The sequence below is a fragment of the Ahaetulla prasina genome, chromosome 2 (assembly GCF_028640845.1).
Source record: "Ahaetulla prasina isolate Xishuangbanna chromosome 2, ASM2864084v1, whole genome shotgun sequence".
NCBI classification, from domain to species: domain Eukaryota; kingdom Metazoa; phylum Chordata; class Lepidosauria; order Squamata; family Colubridae; genus Ahaetulla; species Ahaetulla prasina.
In genome coordinates, this window is record NC_080540.1 from 249,064,352 (window position 1) to 249,080,880 (window position 16,529).

The 16,529-nt window shown below is 36.8% G+C and overlaps 2 protein-coding genes across 9 annotated transcripts in view; one reads left to right on the plus strand and one right to left on the minus strand.

Moving 5' to 3' along the window:
* DMXL1 (Dmx like 1) overlaps positions 1-10,716 on the minus strand; it is an 81,769-nt gene extending 71,053 nt beyond the window's left edge. For 3 of the 7 annotated variants that reach the window (XM_058166748.1, XM_058166751.1, XM_058166747.1), the window contains exons 1-5: positions 10,368-10,713; positions 4,546-4,671; positions 3,352-3,429; positions 1,660-1,738; positions 245-371 (exon numbers count right to left, since the gene is read on the minus strand). In XM_058166748.1, the coding sequence (XP_058022731.1) occupies positions 245-371; positions 1,660-1,738; positions 3,352-3,429; positions 4,546-4,671; positions 10,368-10,454 (497 nt within the window). In that variant the 5' untranslated portion in view covers positions 10,455-10,713. Of the gene's footprint in view, positions 1-244; positions 372-1,659; positions 1,739-3,351; positions 3,430-4,545; positions 4,672-10,367 lie in introns of all 7 variants that reach the window. The other 4 variants (XM_058166746.1, XM_058166745.1, XM_058166750.1 and 1 more) reach the window with 2 other exon arrangements.
* A 4,698-nt stretch (positions 10,717-15,414) lies between these two features.
* Positions 15,415-16,529, plus strand: part of DTWD2 (DTW domain containing 2) — a 97,290-nt gene continuing 96,175 nt past the window's right edge. For both annotated transcript variants that reach the window (XM_058169348.1, XM_058169346.1), the window contains exon 1: positions 15,415-15,778. In XM_058169348.1, the coding sequence (XP_058025331.1) occupies positions 15,609-15,778 (170 nt within the window). In that variant the 5' untranslated portion in view covers positions 15,415-15,608. The remainder of the gene's footprint in view (positions 15,779-16,529) is intronic.

The window sequence follows — 16,529 nt, forward strand, 5'->3', positions numbered from 1 at the left end:
ATTATTATTGTTGTAATTCACTGCTTTTTATTACTGTAAAATGTTTCATGTATGTGTCTGGAGATATTACAAAAGCTAACCTATTAGTATTACAGGTTAAAGATAAAATGCAGTTTCTCACTGTATTTTCTAAAAAGCAACACATACTATCTTACACTAAACTACAAATCAACTTTAAAAAAATAATCATGTTTTTAAAGGCAATATTTTAAAGGCAGTAAGGCAATATTTATATATTTCTTACTTGCTCTGCCAGATGATTTTCCAGTTCCGAGTATCAGCTTTTTCATGATTTTCATTTTCTGACAGATTTTCAAAACTGATATTTGACCAAAGCTGCAAACAACTGGAACTAGTCAATAGACGAGAGCCTAGATTTTTCAAATTAAAAAGCACGGATTTGTTTAGCTGAACAGACAAAAAAATTCCATTATGGAATTTAAGATATTTAGGTGAAAAAATTGAACTATGTACTATGAAACCATGGAGAATACCATACTGTCGATAAATGTTAGACAAACAGACATTAAAAAAAACCTAGCAAATGAACATCACTTTAAAAATTATTCCTTTTTGTCCTATGAAAATGTTTGAATTGTAGACGGTAATAAATTATATGAAATATCAATCTCTATTTATATTGTTTACCATTTGGAAGAAGATAAAAGGTTGATTCTGCAACATATGACTGCTTTAACTGTACCGCATTCAATTATATTTAATTTTTAGGTGCTTTATAAACAGGTGTGTATAACACTGAGTAAAAGATTACCTTACATGAATATAAAAATGAAAGAATGTTTACAAAATTAAAATATTGATAAAGTAACACTGAAATTCCAATATATAGTATACAAGATGCCACTATAAGCAAATATTAAAATAATTTAAACACCAACTTATTTTATAGATGTATTTTTGCAATCTATATATCCAACTATTCCTAATACTCTCTTCCTTTAATCAATCTTCTAAAGTATCATAAATATTTAAATAAATAAATAATACTCTGGTGGTTAACAAGCTAGAAACTGGGAGACTAAATTCTGGTCCCACCTTACACACAAAAGTCATCTCGGTGACCTTCAATAGTCACTCTTTCTCTCAGCCCAACCCACTTCATGGGGTTGTAGAGGAAAAATAGAAGGCAGGAGTATTAGGTATGTTCATTGCCTTAGTTATTTATAAAAATAAAAAGTGGGATAAAAATAAAAATAAATGAATAAATATAACAATCCATTTACAAGACAAAAAAAGGAACATCAAAGTCTTTCTTTACAGAGGTGAGAAAAGTGAGATAGATCTGAACTAAAAACTTTGTATGATTGAAAATGAACATATACTTCATGAACAAGTAAACTGCTCCTGGTAATTTTTTAACTTGTAGATTTTAACTTTTTCTTTTGTATAGCTTTATACATTAGAAGAACTGTTTTAATTTATACAACTGGGGGAAATCTCAAGTTGAAAGTAAGCTAAAGGTAAACAATTAAAAGATATGCATACATGTATGGATGTCTACGTGTGTGGGTATGGGTGTATATTCTTGCCTTGCTTTGACAATTTTAAACATCTGGAAATATACTGAAAAGTGACTAGAAATGTTTAAAAAAGAATTAGATCAGAGTGAAAACTAAGAAAAGAAGTATCTTTCCTTACCTGTGGGATCCCAGGTTAAATTATGCACAACATGTTCCAAGCAAATCTGATCTGAATTCTGCCATTGATAAAATAATCCCTAAAATCACATAAAACACAAGGTGAAATCCTTAAATCAAGCATGTAATCATTTAAAACTGTTGCTGGATAAAAATTCGGAATAAATCTAACAGAATAATTTTTTATCAAACCAGAACATTGATATGGCAAAGAATGTTTTTAAACATTTGTACCTTTTTAAAACAAACATCTAGCATAAATGGAAATAAAACTAAGTATCTGGTTAGCTATTATTATAGAAAGAAAAACACTAAAACCAAGTTTAACAAGACAAAGTAGAAACTGTTGACTTGCACAACAGACCATTAATGTAACAGGTATCACACAAACATATTAATCTATTTCACAAAACAAACCTCACGAGCAAAGTTTGATCATTATAATTCAATATATATTGATCCTTTAATAGGTCACATTGAATTAAATAAACTTAATTACAGTATGAAGCATGAAAGGTTGTGCTGCAATGATCCTGTTTCACAATGTGCCATTTATTCATTCTAGCTGTACTTATTTCCTGAAATGCTTAAATAAGAAGCTTGTATAAAGCATTTCAGGAAATAAGTACTAGCTTGTCCATTGCCTCCAATTATCTAGCTTCAATGAGTAAACATGGGAAAGATTCAACTTTAGTTCTTAGATGTTACTTTTCAGTGTATGTGGTTTTGATTTCTTTTTTCTCCTTCTGAAGATCTCTAATTTTGTTTTAGTGTCTTCTAGGCAAATTCATTGAAACTCATCATGTGGTCAATTAATTTTGAAATATAATTGAAAAGCAGTAATAAGTATTGCATCAAGAAAGACACTACAGTTACATAAGTCAAACTTCCCAGTGTTTTGTAATCCAAGATCATTTGTACTTTCAGGACACCTGAAAGTTTCCATTCTTTTATGGAATGAATAAGTAAATGGCTAAAAATCCAGTCATCTTAATATAAAAATAAAGCAGTCAAACCAAATGTGACTTAAACTTTCCACTCCCTGGACTGCTACTTGTAATCTGTGCAGTTTAATCCTTTGATGAAAAAATCTCTGGAAATTCCAGGACTAAAGGCAGAGAAGGGGAAAAAAATGCCAGTCAGCAGTGTATACCGTATGGTAGTTACGAAAACCATGTAAAAATTAAAAAATTGGTTGCTTTCAATATGATTTTGCCTTCAAGTTTGAATAAAAAATTTACACAGCAAGCAACTGGTACACCTTTTTCCTTTTCTACCAAAGTACTTTAAGAAAGCTGGGTTTTTCAGACAATTTACAAAAGTCTGGTGCTAATTCGATGGTTTCTTTAATACTTTTTGTTTTGTCTAATAGTTCATTAAATCATGGGAGCTAAAACCAGCCTCAAGACTGAAGGCCATCAGTTGCTATTAAAAACTGGTAACAGTGCAAATGCTGGATAAAATCAATCAAATAAATTAGACCCACCAAAACTCCATGTAAAAATTAACTTAAATTTAAGTCAACAATATAGCTTTTCTTAATGTCTTAAGTACAAAGCACTCTACTATGATTTCAGGAAAATTTGTGTAACTATTAATAACCCACTCAAAGTTTATTAGATTTCAGAAATAATCTAAGCAAATCACATTATGTATATAATAATTTATATGACAGAAAAGATGAATCACTTACGTAATTATGGTTCTTCTTCTGCTTTAGATGTTTGATTGGCTCAAAGATGCAAATTATATTTCCATAAGTAGCTGCAATCTAAAACAAATTGCAATTTAAGTCAGAGTTTTTGTAGTCTCTATTTCATAGAACTGTTAAGGCACAGAAGTTTATTCAACCATATCCTGTTGGCTGAAAGAATATCAGCCAATAAAATAATTATTTATTTATAATATCTGTACGGCAGTCCAACTCAAACAGTGTGACTGTGGGTGGCATACAACGTAAAGACAAATAATATACATCTATATCTATATTCCTAACTTCTCTAGAACAAGCATAAAATCAATGCAAATATATTTCTATACATATAGATATAACATATATGTTGCATGAAATGTATGTACGTGTATATGTATGTGTGTGTGTGTGTGTGTGTGTGTGTATGTTAAAAAAAATTAAGAGACATTTTTTAGGAAATTTAAAAGTATTTTAAAATATTAATTTAAATAATAAAATTAACAGCATGAATTTATTCAACAGACTTTAATACATACATGGAGAAACAAAAATCCTTCCATTTCACATTGTACACAATAATCTACTATGGCCAAAGATTCATGCTGATGCTTGAATTCACTTCCGCTTTTGCCTACAATTTATTTCATAGGCAGGTTTGATTTAAAAAAAAAAACATACTTCATAGGCAATTTTGCAGAATTAAATATCCTGTTTTTGAAGTATTAATATTGATATTGCTTGAAAAAATTAAAGCACTAAAATGTTAAAAGAAGCCAAATTAATACTAAATAATCTAAATATCAATGTTTGGTTTTGGCTTATGTTGCATTTACTCAGCCATTTTGGCTTACCCAAAAATCTTTGTCTCAGTGTCATTTGAAAACCAAGGTGGTGAAGCACTTTTGTCCTCGCTTTGCTTAATATGCATATAGGAATGCATTACATAATTATTAATAAATATATCTGAATCTAGAAATATAACTGAATATTCAACTGTAAGAAATTGTTATCTGTTAAGTATATTTATCCATTTAAGACTAATTAAGTATATATATTTATGGCATTTTTATCTATTTAAGTATAGATCCATGTGAATGACTCCCAAGAGCAAGTACTTACTTAATTTTATATGTCATTATTATAATCATATTGTATAGAAAATAGGAATATAAGCTAGGTACCATTGCTACTTACCTTCCCTTGCTGCATGGAACAATCTACACACCCCACTTGTATATTTCCATATTTTGCTCCAGGAATTATTTGTAATCTTTCAAAATCTGTCCCCAATATCACTATGTCACATCCTGATGCATAAGCCTACAGGGGAAAAAAAAGAAAATTGACTAAATAATTGTCCTTTTTTTTTTTATTAACCGCCCACAGAAAAGAACAATATCTAGTGTCCATAACTCAGTTTACACACATCAGGTTTATAATGCAAAGGAATATTACATTAATAATCTACCACTAACATAAATAAAAAAAGTTTTTCAGATGCTATGTGGAAAGCCACTTTATAAGCTTTATTTTTTATCTCATGAATTTCATTAAGACATAATTACAAAGGGCAAATGTACAATCTATGAACCATATAAACTTTCCTTATATGAGCTCTCAAACTTGAGATATAACTGTTTTATAAGAAATGCCTTCACATTGGAGATTTATGATTCCACCAAGGAGGGAGGAACTATTTTAGAATATATTCCTGGGGCTTTTACATATCACTTGATCATCAGGAGGTAGTGAATGACTAGTTTTGTCCTTACAAATGAAACTACATATCTCGTGACCCTTGGACCATCATTTCAGAAATACATTCCTTAGAAGATTCCTAAATGCCTTCAATAATGGCAAAGCTTATTTGAAAAGTTCTTAAAAATTCAGGGAGATATTCAGAGATGATATGCCTTAAAAGCAGCCCTTGTTAAAACTATATAGCACAGTCAAACATCAAGAGTTGATCACAAGAAAAGTTTATGACATTTTTATTACATCGTAAATGGTTTTATGATAATTTTATGTCATAAAATGCTTGATAAAATTTGCCAAATTTGAATTCCACAGGAGTCATGGTTCCCGGATTTTGTAAGTTAGCCCATCTGAGATAATTTGATTCAAAATGTTTTGCCCTATGATGTACTGTTTAGTCCAGTTAAAGGTTATAGGCACAAGAGTTTTATTAGTATATAGAAAGGTACATATTGCATACACCTACACACATATATTTATACAAATAATTTGCACACACAAATATATGCATAAGTGTAAATATATTCAAAATAAAATTCATGACAGATATGTCATATAACACATTCTACATTTTCCTAAATTTTCCTATTTGCCAGTTGAAGAGACCATTGGATCCAACCACTTAACAAGGTAGAGAAAAAGAAACATCAAACTATTTTCTACTACATTTACAAAACACAGTATTTTACACTTCAACATTATATAAATTGAGTACATGTAAAGTTACTTTATTCACCTTATTGTGATCAAAGAAATACAATGTGTATTTTTTCAAAAACTACAATTCAAAATAGTTCTTTTAAAATAGATTTGGCCTTGTTAATATAAATACTTGAATTAGATAAATTGACATATATTCCCATTACTGTAATAAATGTGTGTCTCAGGCAAGACTATGTACAGATTTGAGAAACAATAATTTAGAAAATCATGCTGAGACTAGCAGAAACTGAATCAAGCTTTCTTCAAAATTATATATGATTTCATCTTCATTTTAGTATTAATCTCAGTTAAAATTTGGGCTTAATACTATAATAGCTAAATAAAATCAGACAACTAGAAGAATCATGTACAACCTCAAAGATTCAATAAACAATCATTACTTCTTTAGCCATGTAATTATTTATCCTAAGCCGATCAGCTCAGGCATGGCAGGCAAGCAGGACTTCCTCTTCAGTTTATTTATTTATTTCATGTATGGCATATTATACATGGACTAGCGATACAAATTAACATTTCAAATATATTAGTAGAATCCAAAAAAATATAAATGTCAAAAAGATCTATATTCAAATATCAATGTCTCATCTAACCACTGAAGTGCAATCTTGTTTGCATTTTTTAAAAATCAGACACTGGTCTGGTAAATGCCTTCAGCTTACAGTGGTCATGATGTGATCTACAGTCTGATGTTGGACCCCATAGTCATCAGCCCTAGGGTTGGTATATTCCTATTTAATCCATTCAAGGTAATTAATAGCCTTTGATTGGCTTTAAAGGCATCTTGGGATTTTTCCTGGGCAGCTGGTGGTCAGTTCTACCAGAGGCCTTAAACTTCACCTGGAATGGATATGTGACAGGAGTCTTGAATCAGATTGTGCTCATATGGCCTTACTGTGTTCGCTAATACCATGGGGTTTCCTGGATTTCTGAAGGGTTTAAGAAATGAAATTACAACAGAGATGTCTAGATCATTACTGGAAGATGATGAAGAACAAAACCAGCCAGAGATGTAAAACCCCCACTTAAGGATTACATTGTGGCAATAAGAACAGCTAAACAAGGTACCTCACTAGTGAGGAGTTACAGACATAATCTTTCTTCTCCAACTGAAATTGACTTCTAAGGGAGGTGAATCACTGAAGGATAGTGCCTTGCACTCCTGATTCCCAAGCCAGTCAGAATATTACTGTAGTCGACAGTAAAGTCCCAAATAAAAGCTGACAAAAGTTCAAGGAGCATTAGGATGGATGCACCACCCCCATCCTGGCCGAGAAGAAGGTATCTAACCAAGGCTGTCTCTGTAATATACTCTGGTCTGAAGCCAGATTGAAATTGTTTCCTGCAAGAACCTCTATAACTATTATCCAACCACCTTTTCCACAACCTTCACCAGAAAGATTGAAAACTGTCTGATAATTCTCCAACAGGAAAGGGTCAAGTCATGACCTCTTGAAGAGGGAGCATATCACCACCTCCTTTAAGTCTGGTGGGATCACCACTTGTCTCAGGATCAAAAGGACTGCATGAATCCATTCCATGGTTACCTTCTGGCTGCTTTAATAACCCAGGTGTGGCCAAGGAAAAGTCTTGTGATATTAGCTGGGCTATGATTGTGTTAGTCCATGTAGTTAGACTGACAAAGGATCTTTTCCATTTCCTTGGACATAACACAATCATAGCCCAGCTAATATCACAAGACTTTTCCTTAGCAACTCAATAGGACTTAACCAATCAGATTCCAAACTTTGAGAGAATATGAAGAACTCTGCTGGATAGCAATACTCCTGAGCATCCTATGGACCCTATTCCTTCAATAGGGACTTGTTCTTCCTGAACAGGGATGCTGGGCATATATAGAGACATGCAATAAGAGTGGAGAACTAGCAATGTTTTGCCACCCTTACTGCCGTGATATAGGTCTAAATATAGGCTCTCACTTGTGCTTGGTCAGATTCACTCTTTGTCTTTCCGCAAAACTGCTCTAGACATTGTTTCTGGTGTTTTATCTGTTGGAGCTCCAGAAAACTATAGAGCACCCCAAGATCAGCGCACAGAGAAAGGATGCATAGAAGCAATCCAGTCCAGGGCCTCCCCCACATGCCATTGTGATCTACTGCCAATATCACTGCTACAGTGCTGATATATGAACATCTCCAGTATATTTAGCCCCTTTAAACTATATTTCTAAAATATTGAGACCTTGAGCATTAGAACACAATTTAGACCAGTTCTACATTAAAGCTACCTATAGTATTTATATAGTAATTCTCAGCTGAGGTGATAGCTGACTATGCTAAATTTACAAACTTATCTTCCTTTATTTAATTATCTTATTGAAGTGTTAAATCTATTATCTTGCCTTGCAATATTTCCTTTTTTGGGTATACTGTTAGAAATTTACCAGAATGAAAAAAATAGAAAGACACAATAGAACTTCCATCTAAAATAAAGAGCATGCCCTCCAAGAAACCTGAAACAAAAACATGATTTCTGAGGTAAAAGCTTCCTTGTATTCCCATCAACTATCGTTGTTGACATTAAATATTCTTGGATTATATGTAAACAATACATATGCTTAGTTTGTAAAATTCTGGTTCTTCAAGGTCTGTCAGGTTCTTCTCTGCTTGAAAAATACAAGATGATGCCATAATAAAAACCTGATAGAGGATTCTTAACACGCTTTCCAAAGCACAAGGCCCCACTTTCAATTCCTATATATAGTAATATATATAAAAAATTGAGAGATAAATGGGAATTAGCATATAACGGCTGCTACCATCTAATTTTACTCTAAGAGGAACAACTACAAGTTATTCTTTCTACTTAGCCAATATTTAAGGTAATATACAAAGGTAATTGCTGTATATCCTATACAAGCAATATTCCTAAATTGCTAATGAATTATTTCACTACCGAATATCATTTCACAAAGAAGCAAATTAAGACTCTTAAATGAAATCTTATGTAAGAAATGCTGAATAAATAGTTCTAGTAGCCATGTCTATTCGTCATTGAACAAATAAATAATTCCCTAATAAATTCCAATTCTGCAATTTTTCAGTGAGATTAGTATATGCTGTACAGATGATACATGATTTTGTGCTGCTCTTTAAGACCATTAGTTCAGAATAAATGGTACATTTTTGTAACACCTCCCCTGAAAAAAGTGCAGTGGCTACCAGTAGGCTTATGGGTGTTATTCAAATGGTTGCTTCTTATATAGAAAGTACTTTAACTTAAGGCCTAGTTATCTTACGGAACATTATTCTCCCATTATTTCTGACCATTCTGAAAATCAAACTCAGAATACTTCAAGAATCAATATCATCTTATGAAAGATAGGAGATGTTGGTTGTGTCATGACACTTGCCTTTGAATCAGCATCACCCCAGATTAAATGGCACATTTTCCCTTAAACATATCTTGAAACTGAGTCTTTTTCCAAGCTTTGAACTAAAGTAGAGTTTTATAATGGCATGTGGGAATGATCCTGGAAGGCGGGGGAAGATCCATATCCAAGGCCAATATCACATTTGATATTGTTTTTAATTCTGTTTAACATCTAGAGTCAGTTCAAGGAGTTTCATGGGCCTTAGTATGAGTTAGAAATAAATAGAAATTACAAACTTAATGAAGAACCAGAAGTCAGTCTTTGGACACCGAGTCAGGCCTAAATAAAATAATTGGGGTCAACAGAGAGAAATTTTATTCACAAGATGCAATGATTCTCATATTCAATACACTGTGCTAAATTACAGTGGAATTGGGTTTAGAGATTACAGTGGAAAACCTAGCCATTGCCTTAACATGCTGTGTGAAACAGATCAGTATGTTAAGCTGTAATATGATTTACTGGGTTGGACATAGCATGTAACAGCTACTGTTCCTTAACCTAGGCTTGGGGCTTAAGCATACTGTGAATGTAGTTAGCAAATGACAAACTAGCCAGATAATTTAGCCTAGTATTTGTGCAAAGCCGGTCTGTTATTAGTTTATAATCCAAAAGGGTGTCATATGAACCCAGAAAATGAAGTCCAAGCAAATAAGCGTTCCCCTTTCTGAGTATAAGGAAGCTAGAAACAAAGGCTTGAATTCTAGCACCTCTTCCTCCTCTTCTCTGATATTCATATTCCATATATTTAAATTGGTCGCCGGGGGTGGGGTGGGGGAGGAATACTATTCAGCTTATCTGTCTTTTGTAAAGGCGAATTCAGGATGAATTGGAACAAAAATACTGACGCGAGAAGACGACGGAGGAGGAAACTAAAGGATTAATAAATAAACCCCTTCCCAAACGAGCCTCATTTCCTAGCTCAGAAAGGACCAGGATTTATTCCCCCCATCAACCCCGTTTTTAACATAACATGGGCGCCGACACTGCACGGACAGGTCGCGCGCAGGTTAATAAGGCACCTGCTGAAACCACCCGCCGACGCCATTCGGCTCCGCGCTAAGGCTGAGGCCAAACCCTGCCAGCAGCCGGGGAGAGGACACTGGAGGATTCCGTTACCGGCCCCGCCAGTGAGGCAGAGACTCACCGTGAAAGGGTGGCCGTCGACGTTCCCCACGGAGAAGCAGTTGTCCCCGGGGTTGACAGCCCCCGTTAGCACCTGGTGCAGGTTCATAGCGGAACCGTCCTTTATCACTCCAGGCCGGCCGGCCGGCCACGCAGCCGCCTGAGCCCACCGCCGAGGCTCTGTGAGCTGCTCGGCCGCTGATCAGTCTCTCAGGAGGAGGAGGAGGAAAAGGAGGAGGAGGTGACGGGCGTACATAGTGCGGGGCGGCCCCCTCACAGGCGCCTCCCCGCCATGGGCAGACGAAGAGCTTCTCTCGGGCTAACCACGCACGCGAGCTCTCCTTCCGCCTCAAGACGCCTTCCTCCGGCGGCCTCAGTCCGAGAGAATGCGCCGAAAGCTCATCATGCGGGGAAACATCGCGAGATCAATGAAACAATGACGTCTCTCCCCTAACCGACGAACATTTTTTTGTTTTCCCCTTTCATTAACATAACAGCGCTAGGTTGGATGACAGCAGACACACGCATGCGCTCTTTTGAAAGACCGGGGGGGGGAGAATGGGCTCGGAATCATGCGTAGTGATGATACGCGGCGATATTTTACGACAGCTCTCGGCAGTCGGTGAAGGTGGCAGGAAAGTTATATGGTGTTATCTTGGTTGAGACGTTTGTGCTTCTAGGATAGACGTCAGATTAAGGCGCGTGAAGTGGTTAAAATGTATGTAACAATAGCAGTGCTAGTTTAGTTCCGTGCAACGTGAGAACTATTATTATTATTATTATTTGAACTTATATCCCGCCCTTCTCCGAAGACTCAGGGCGGCTTACATTGTGTTAAGCAATAGTCTTCATCCATTTGTATATTATATACAAAGTCAACTTTTATTGCCCCCAACAATCTGGGTCCTATTCTTATTATTACTATTAATTTTCTTCCTCCTATATTCAGTCCTATAGGTATTTACGTAAAAATAAGCTCCACTGAGCTCAATGGATCTTATTTTTGCAAGTATAGAGGGTTTTCAGTTGAGACTGGCAAATGGATTATATTAAGATTGCTACATTACTGAAAAACTAAATAGCTGAGAACTTGTCGGATTCATAGCACTGTTATAAGTTTCTGTTTAGGTATTGACTTTGGACTCTTAACCCAACCCATCTCGGGGTTATTGTGGGGAAAACAGGAGGAAGGAGTACTAGATATATTCATCATCTTGAGTTGTTTATAAACAAAGGTGGGATAAAAATCAAATACTGTACTGCAAATGCTAAAATAAAATTGAAATACTTTCTCATTTTATTCAGAACTGTGTTATATGTGTGGGCTGTCCATTTTTTCCAGCTAATCAACCACTTTAGCTGATAAATACATGAGCTGATGTCTGACACATTCAAAGACTATCAAGTTGATAAAAGCTGGTCTATATAGTGATGAAACAGGTAGATGTGGGAAGGAATATCTACCAATTTGTACCTGTAGTTTCTGATCTTTTAGGCTGCAAATATCTGTGCATCCTAAATGTGATTCACATATAATTCTTGGTGGGATTCACATACCAATAGTAAGCAACTACAAGATTACAATTATGGTTACAATTCCAGATAGTAAACTTACCTCACTTTTACACAGTTGTGTACAAGGCTATGTTTAAGCAGCAATGTAACCCATGGCTTTAACCTTAATGAATATACCCAGTTGGCTTGGTTCACAACAGTTGCAAGTCATAAACCTTGGTTAAAAAGCTAGTTTGGGTCACCATATCTTACTATAGCATAAAAAGGAAATCACATCTGTTTAGTGAGGTGTATAACTCCAGATTTATTTTAATTAATAGAATAGAATAGAATTTTTATTGGCCAAGTGTGATTGGACACACAAGGAATTTGTCTTGGTGCATATGCTCTCGGTGTACATAAAAGAAAAGATACGGTCATCAAGGTACAACATTTACAACACAATTGATGATCAATATATCAATATAAATCATAAGGATTGCCAGCAACAAGTTATAGTCATACAGTCATAAGTGGAAAGAGATTGGTGATGGGAACTATGAAACGATTAATAGTAGTGCAGATTCAGTAAATAGTCTGACAGTGTTGAGGGAATTATTTGTTTAGCAGAGTGATGGCCTTCGGGAAAAAACTGTTCTTGTGTCTAGTTGTTCTGGTGTGCAGTGCTCTATAGCGTCGTTTTGAGGGTAGGAGTTGAAACAGTTTATGTCCAGGATGCGAGGGATCTGCAAATATTTTCACGGCCCTCTTCTTGATTCGTGCAGTATACAGGTCCTCAATGGAAGGCAGGTTGGTAGCAATTATTTTTTCTGCAGTTCTAATTATCCTCTGAAGTCTGTGTCTTTCTTGATGGGTTGCAGACCCGAACCAGACAGTTATAGAGGTGGCAAATGACAGACTCAATAATTCCTCTGTAGAATTGGATCAGCAGCTCCTTGGGCAGTTTGAGCTTACTGAGTTGGCGCAGAAAGAACATTCTTTGTTTTCCTTTTTTAATGATGTTTTTGATGTTAGCTGTCCATTTGAGATCTTGCGATATGATAGAACCCAGAAATTTGAAGGTTTCTACTGTTGATACTGTGTTGTCAAGTATTGTGAGAGGTGGAAGTATGGAAGGGTTTTTCCTAAAGTCTACCACCATTTCTACGGTTTTGAGTGTGTTCAGTTCCAGATTGTTTTGGTTGCACCACAAGGCTAGTCGTTCGACCTCTCGTCTATATGCGGATTCGTCATTGTCTCGAATGAGACCAATCACTGTTGTGTCATCTGCGAACTTCAGTAGCTTAACAGATGGATCATTGGAGATGCAGTCATTGGTATACAGAGAAGTGGGGAGAGCACACAGCCTTGGGGGGCCCCTGTGCTAATTGTACAGGTATTTGATGTGATCTTGCTTAGCTTCACCTGCTGCTTCCTGTTTGTTAGGAAGCTTGTGATCCACTTACAAGTCTGTTCCGGTACCTGTAGCTGGTTTAACTTAGTTAGAAGAATGTCTGGAATGATGGTATTGAATGCTGAACTAAAGTCTACAAAAGGACCCTTGCATAGGTCTTTGGAGACTCAAGATGTTGTAGGATGTAGTGCAGAGCCATATTAACAGCATCATCTGTTGATCTATTTGCTCGGTATGCAAATTGCAAGGGGTCTAAGAGCGGATTCGTGATGGTTTTCAGGTAGGAAAGCACTAGCCTTTCAAAGGTTTTCATGACTACAGATGTTAGAGCAACTGGTCTGTAGTCATTCAATTCCTTGATGGTGGGCTTCTTCGGCACTGGGATGATGGTAGAGCGTTTGAAGCAAGAAGGAACATAGCACATCTCTAGTGATTTATTGAAAATATGGGTGAAGATGGGGGCCAATTGGTCAGCACAGACTTTTAAGCAAGAAGGAGTTATCTTGTCTGGGCCTGGAGCTTTTCCTGGCTTTAATGAGGTAAATCTAGAAATTTTGCACTGTGCATATTGAGCAGTTCTATGCTTCAGAAAAGGACATTTATGGACACAATTAAGCTATGCTTTTTAATCCCCAGAACAATATTGAAAATATTTTGTGCGGTGCAATGGAAGTAAGTGATGAAATGTACATTATGACCTTATGAAATTATAATTTAACATAGTTGTGTTAGATTTCAGGACTCCTACATAATTGTAGAGTTTAGATATTAAGATAAATTTAACTTAACAGTTCAAGGCTTTGGAGTTCCTCTACAAAAAGCGCTTTGGAGAATGTGGAAGAATGACTTTAGCATCCACCTGTCATACCTTCAGATATATGCAACTTTTCTGAGAATTGTGCTGTAGTTGTGGAACTGTCTGATTCCTAAAAAAAGCATACATCCTTAAGATGTATACAGGTGCTGTGTTCCGTGTATCTAAAGTACATTTTTGCCTCTGGATCTTAGAGGTGTTGCACAACTAACCTTGAGGATTTCTGGAATATTCACTACAGTAGGCACAGGACTTATATGTGGATTTTTTTAGTTTAATCTTATGCTATTTGGCAAATCATTTTTATCATCCCATAAACATGCATAAGATTCAAGTTAATACAGCTTTCCCAACCCTGGCATACAGTAAACCTGTTGAAACCTACAGTGATTGAGAGTTTGGGGAGTAGTAAGTCCTAGTTGTCCAAGGCACCACAAACTAGACAGCATTTTACTTTCACATGCTATGAAACTGAACATTCGGCAATCCATTTTATTGTTCTGTTATTCAAAATAAAGCAACTGATCCGAGTAAACCAGTCTTGAGTTAAAAATCTGAAAGTTACCTTATACCACCAGGCTTGAAATTTTGGGCTTAGACAATTTAGAACTACACTGCCTTTGGTCTGATCTAAGCGTAGTACACAAAATTATCTGCTATGACGTCCTAACTGTCAATGACTACTTCAACTTCAACCCCAATAACACAAGAGCACACAATAGATACAAACTTAAGGTAAACTGCTCCAAACTCGATTGCAGGAAATACGACTTCAGCAACATGGTCAATGCCTGGAATCCATTACCTGACTCTGGTTTCATCCCCAAACCCCCATAACTTTAACCTTAGACTGTCTACTGTTGACCTCACCCTCATTCCTAAGAGGCCCATAAGGGGCGTGCATAAGCCCCACCAACGTGCCTACCGTCCCTGTCCTACTGTCCCCATTTATTCGTATCCATTTCCTGTATTCATAATCATGTTTATACTTATATCTGTTATCTTATACATGCTTGACAAAATAAATAAAAATAAACAAATTGGGAAGATCAGTTTAATAGGGCTGCCGTATTGGGACAGATTATAAGACTTGCTTCCAAACATGACTCTTCCCTGGAATTAAACCTTAACTACGTGGAGCATTGGCCAATAAACTTTTCATACTAAACAATACCGAACCGCGCCCGCACTCTTCCACATCACACAAAACTAACAAGACTTTCCAGCGGAGCCCTCTTGCGGCCAATGAAAAACCGCTTTTTTTCAATCTGTTGCTGATGCCAGGAAAGGGGGAGGCGGACATTCTAACCACGTGTCCAAGCTTTGCCTTTCGGGCTTCTTCTGTTTCAGAGCCGGTCTTTCTTCACTTGTCCTTAGAGACATACATCAGGAAACAGGGGCGGACCAGGCTGCCTTTTTGGCTGCTTAAGGATTTCAAGGCAGTCTTCCTCTAGCTCTGCGTGCCAAGACCCCAGGGATCACTGCTGGCCCGTTCTGCACATAAAGCCGTTCGAGTTCTGGAGTTACTGTCCGCAGCAGCCATGGAAAAGGGGCCGGGGTCGGTTGATGCGGCGGGGAAGGGAGAGGAGCAGCGGCAGCTTACAACTCCTGCGCCGGAGAATGCAACTGAGGAAGGTGAAGAGTGCTGCGAAGGTCTCTGGGGGCTGCCCGTGGAGCTCAGCACGCGGAGACCCGAATGCGGCCGCTGCGGGTGAGTGAACGGGCTAAGCCGCCTGTTCCGTGGACGGTCACGTGCCGCTGAGTGTTCTCCCCCTCCCTTGTATTTCTCGCCCTCTGCTGGTTAAGGGGTGGCAATGCACTCGTTCCCGACCGGTCTCTGCTTGTTTTTTTTTTTGTTTTTTTTATTGCCTTTGCAAAACAAGCTTCTCAGGCTATTTCTCAGGGCTTTATCGTCACTTCAAGTGTATACCATGGCCAAATTAATCGCAGTCCTCCACGTAAGTGGTCACGTTCCACTCTGAACGGTAGCTTAATCACACGGGTTGTGGTCGTGATTCCAAAATACAGCATCCTTGCCTTAGCGCCCTCCCAGGAGGACTTTTGACATCTCCCGTTGTTGGAACGGACCAAGGAATGTCAGCCTTCTCTTATTTGCTTGGATTCTTCCTTTAGGAAGAGTTTTTCGAAGTAAGTTGAAGGACATTTACAGGAGGCACGAAACCCTAAACAAACAACGGAGGGAGGCTCCTCTAGGCTAAAATTAATCGATTAGGGTCGCTTGTGGTTTATCAGCTAGCTGATGATAGCTAGTTGATATTGAAAAGCTAAGGAGGATCAGATAATGCATGTGAGTGGATAGGAGACTCCCAGGAAATTCCTTATTTGTGGGCTGCATTGTTAAAAATAAATAAATAAACTAGAGAAAGACAGAAACTATTTGGATGGGTTGGTGAAGTTAACAGAGGATGAGCTCAATTTGAAGGAGGTTTTATAGTTACCTC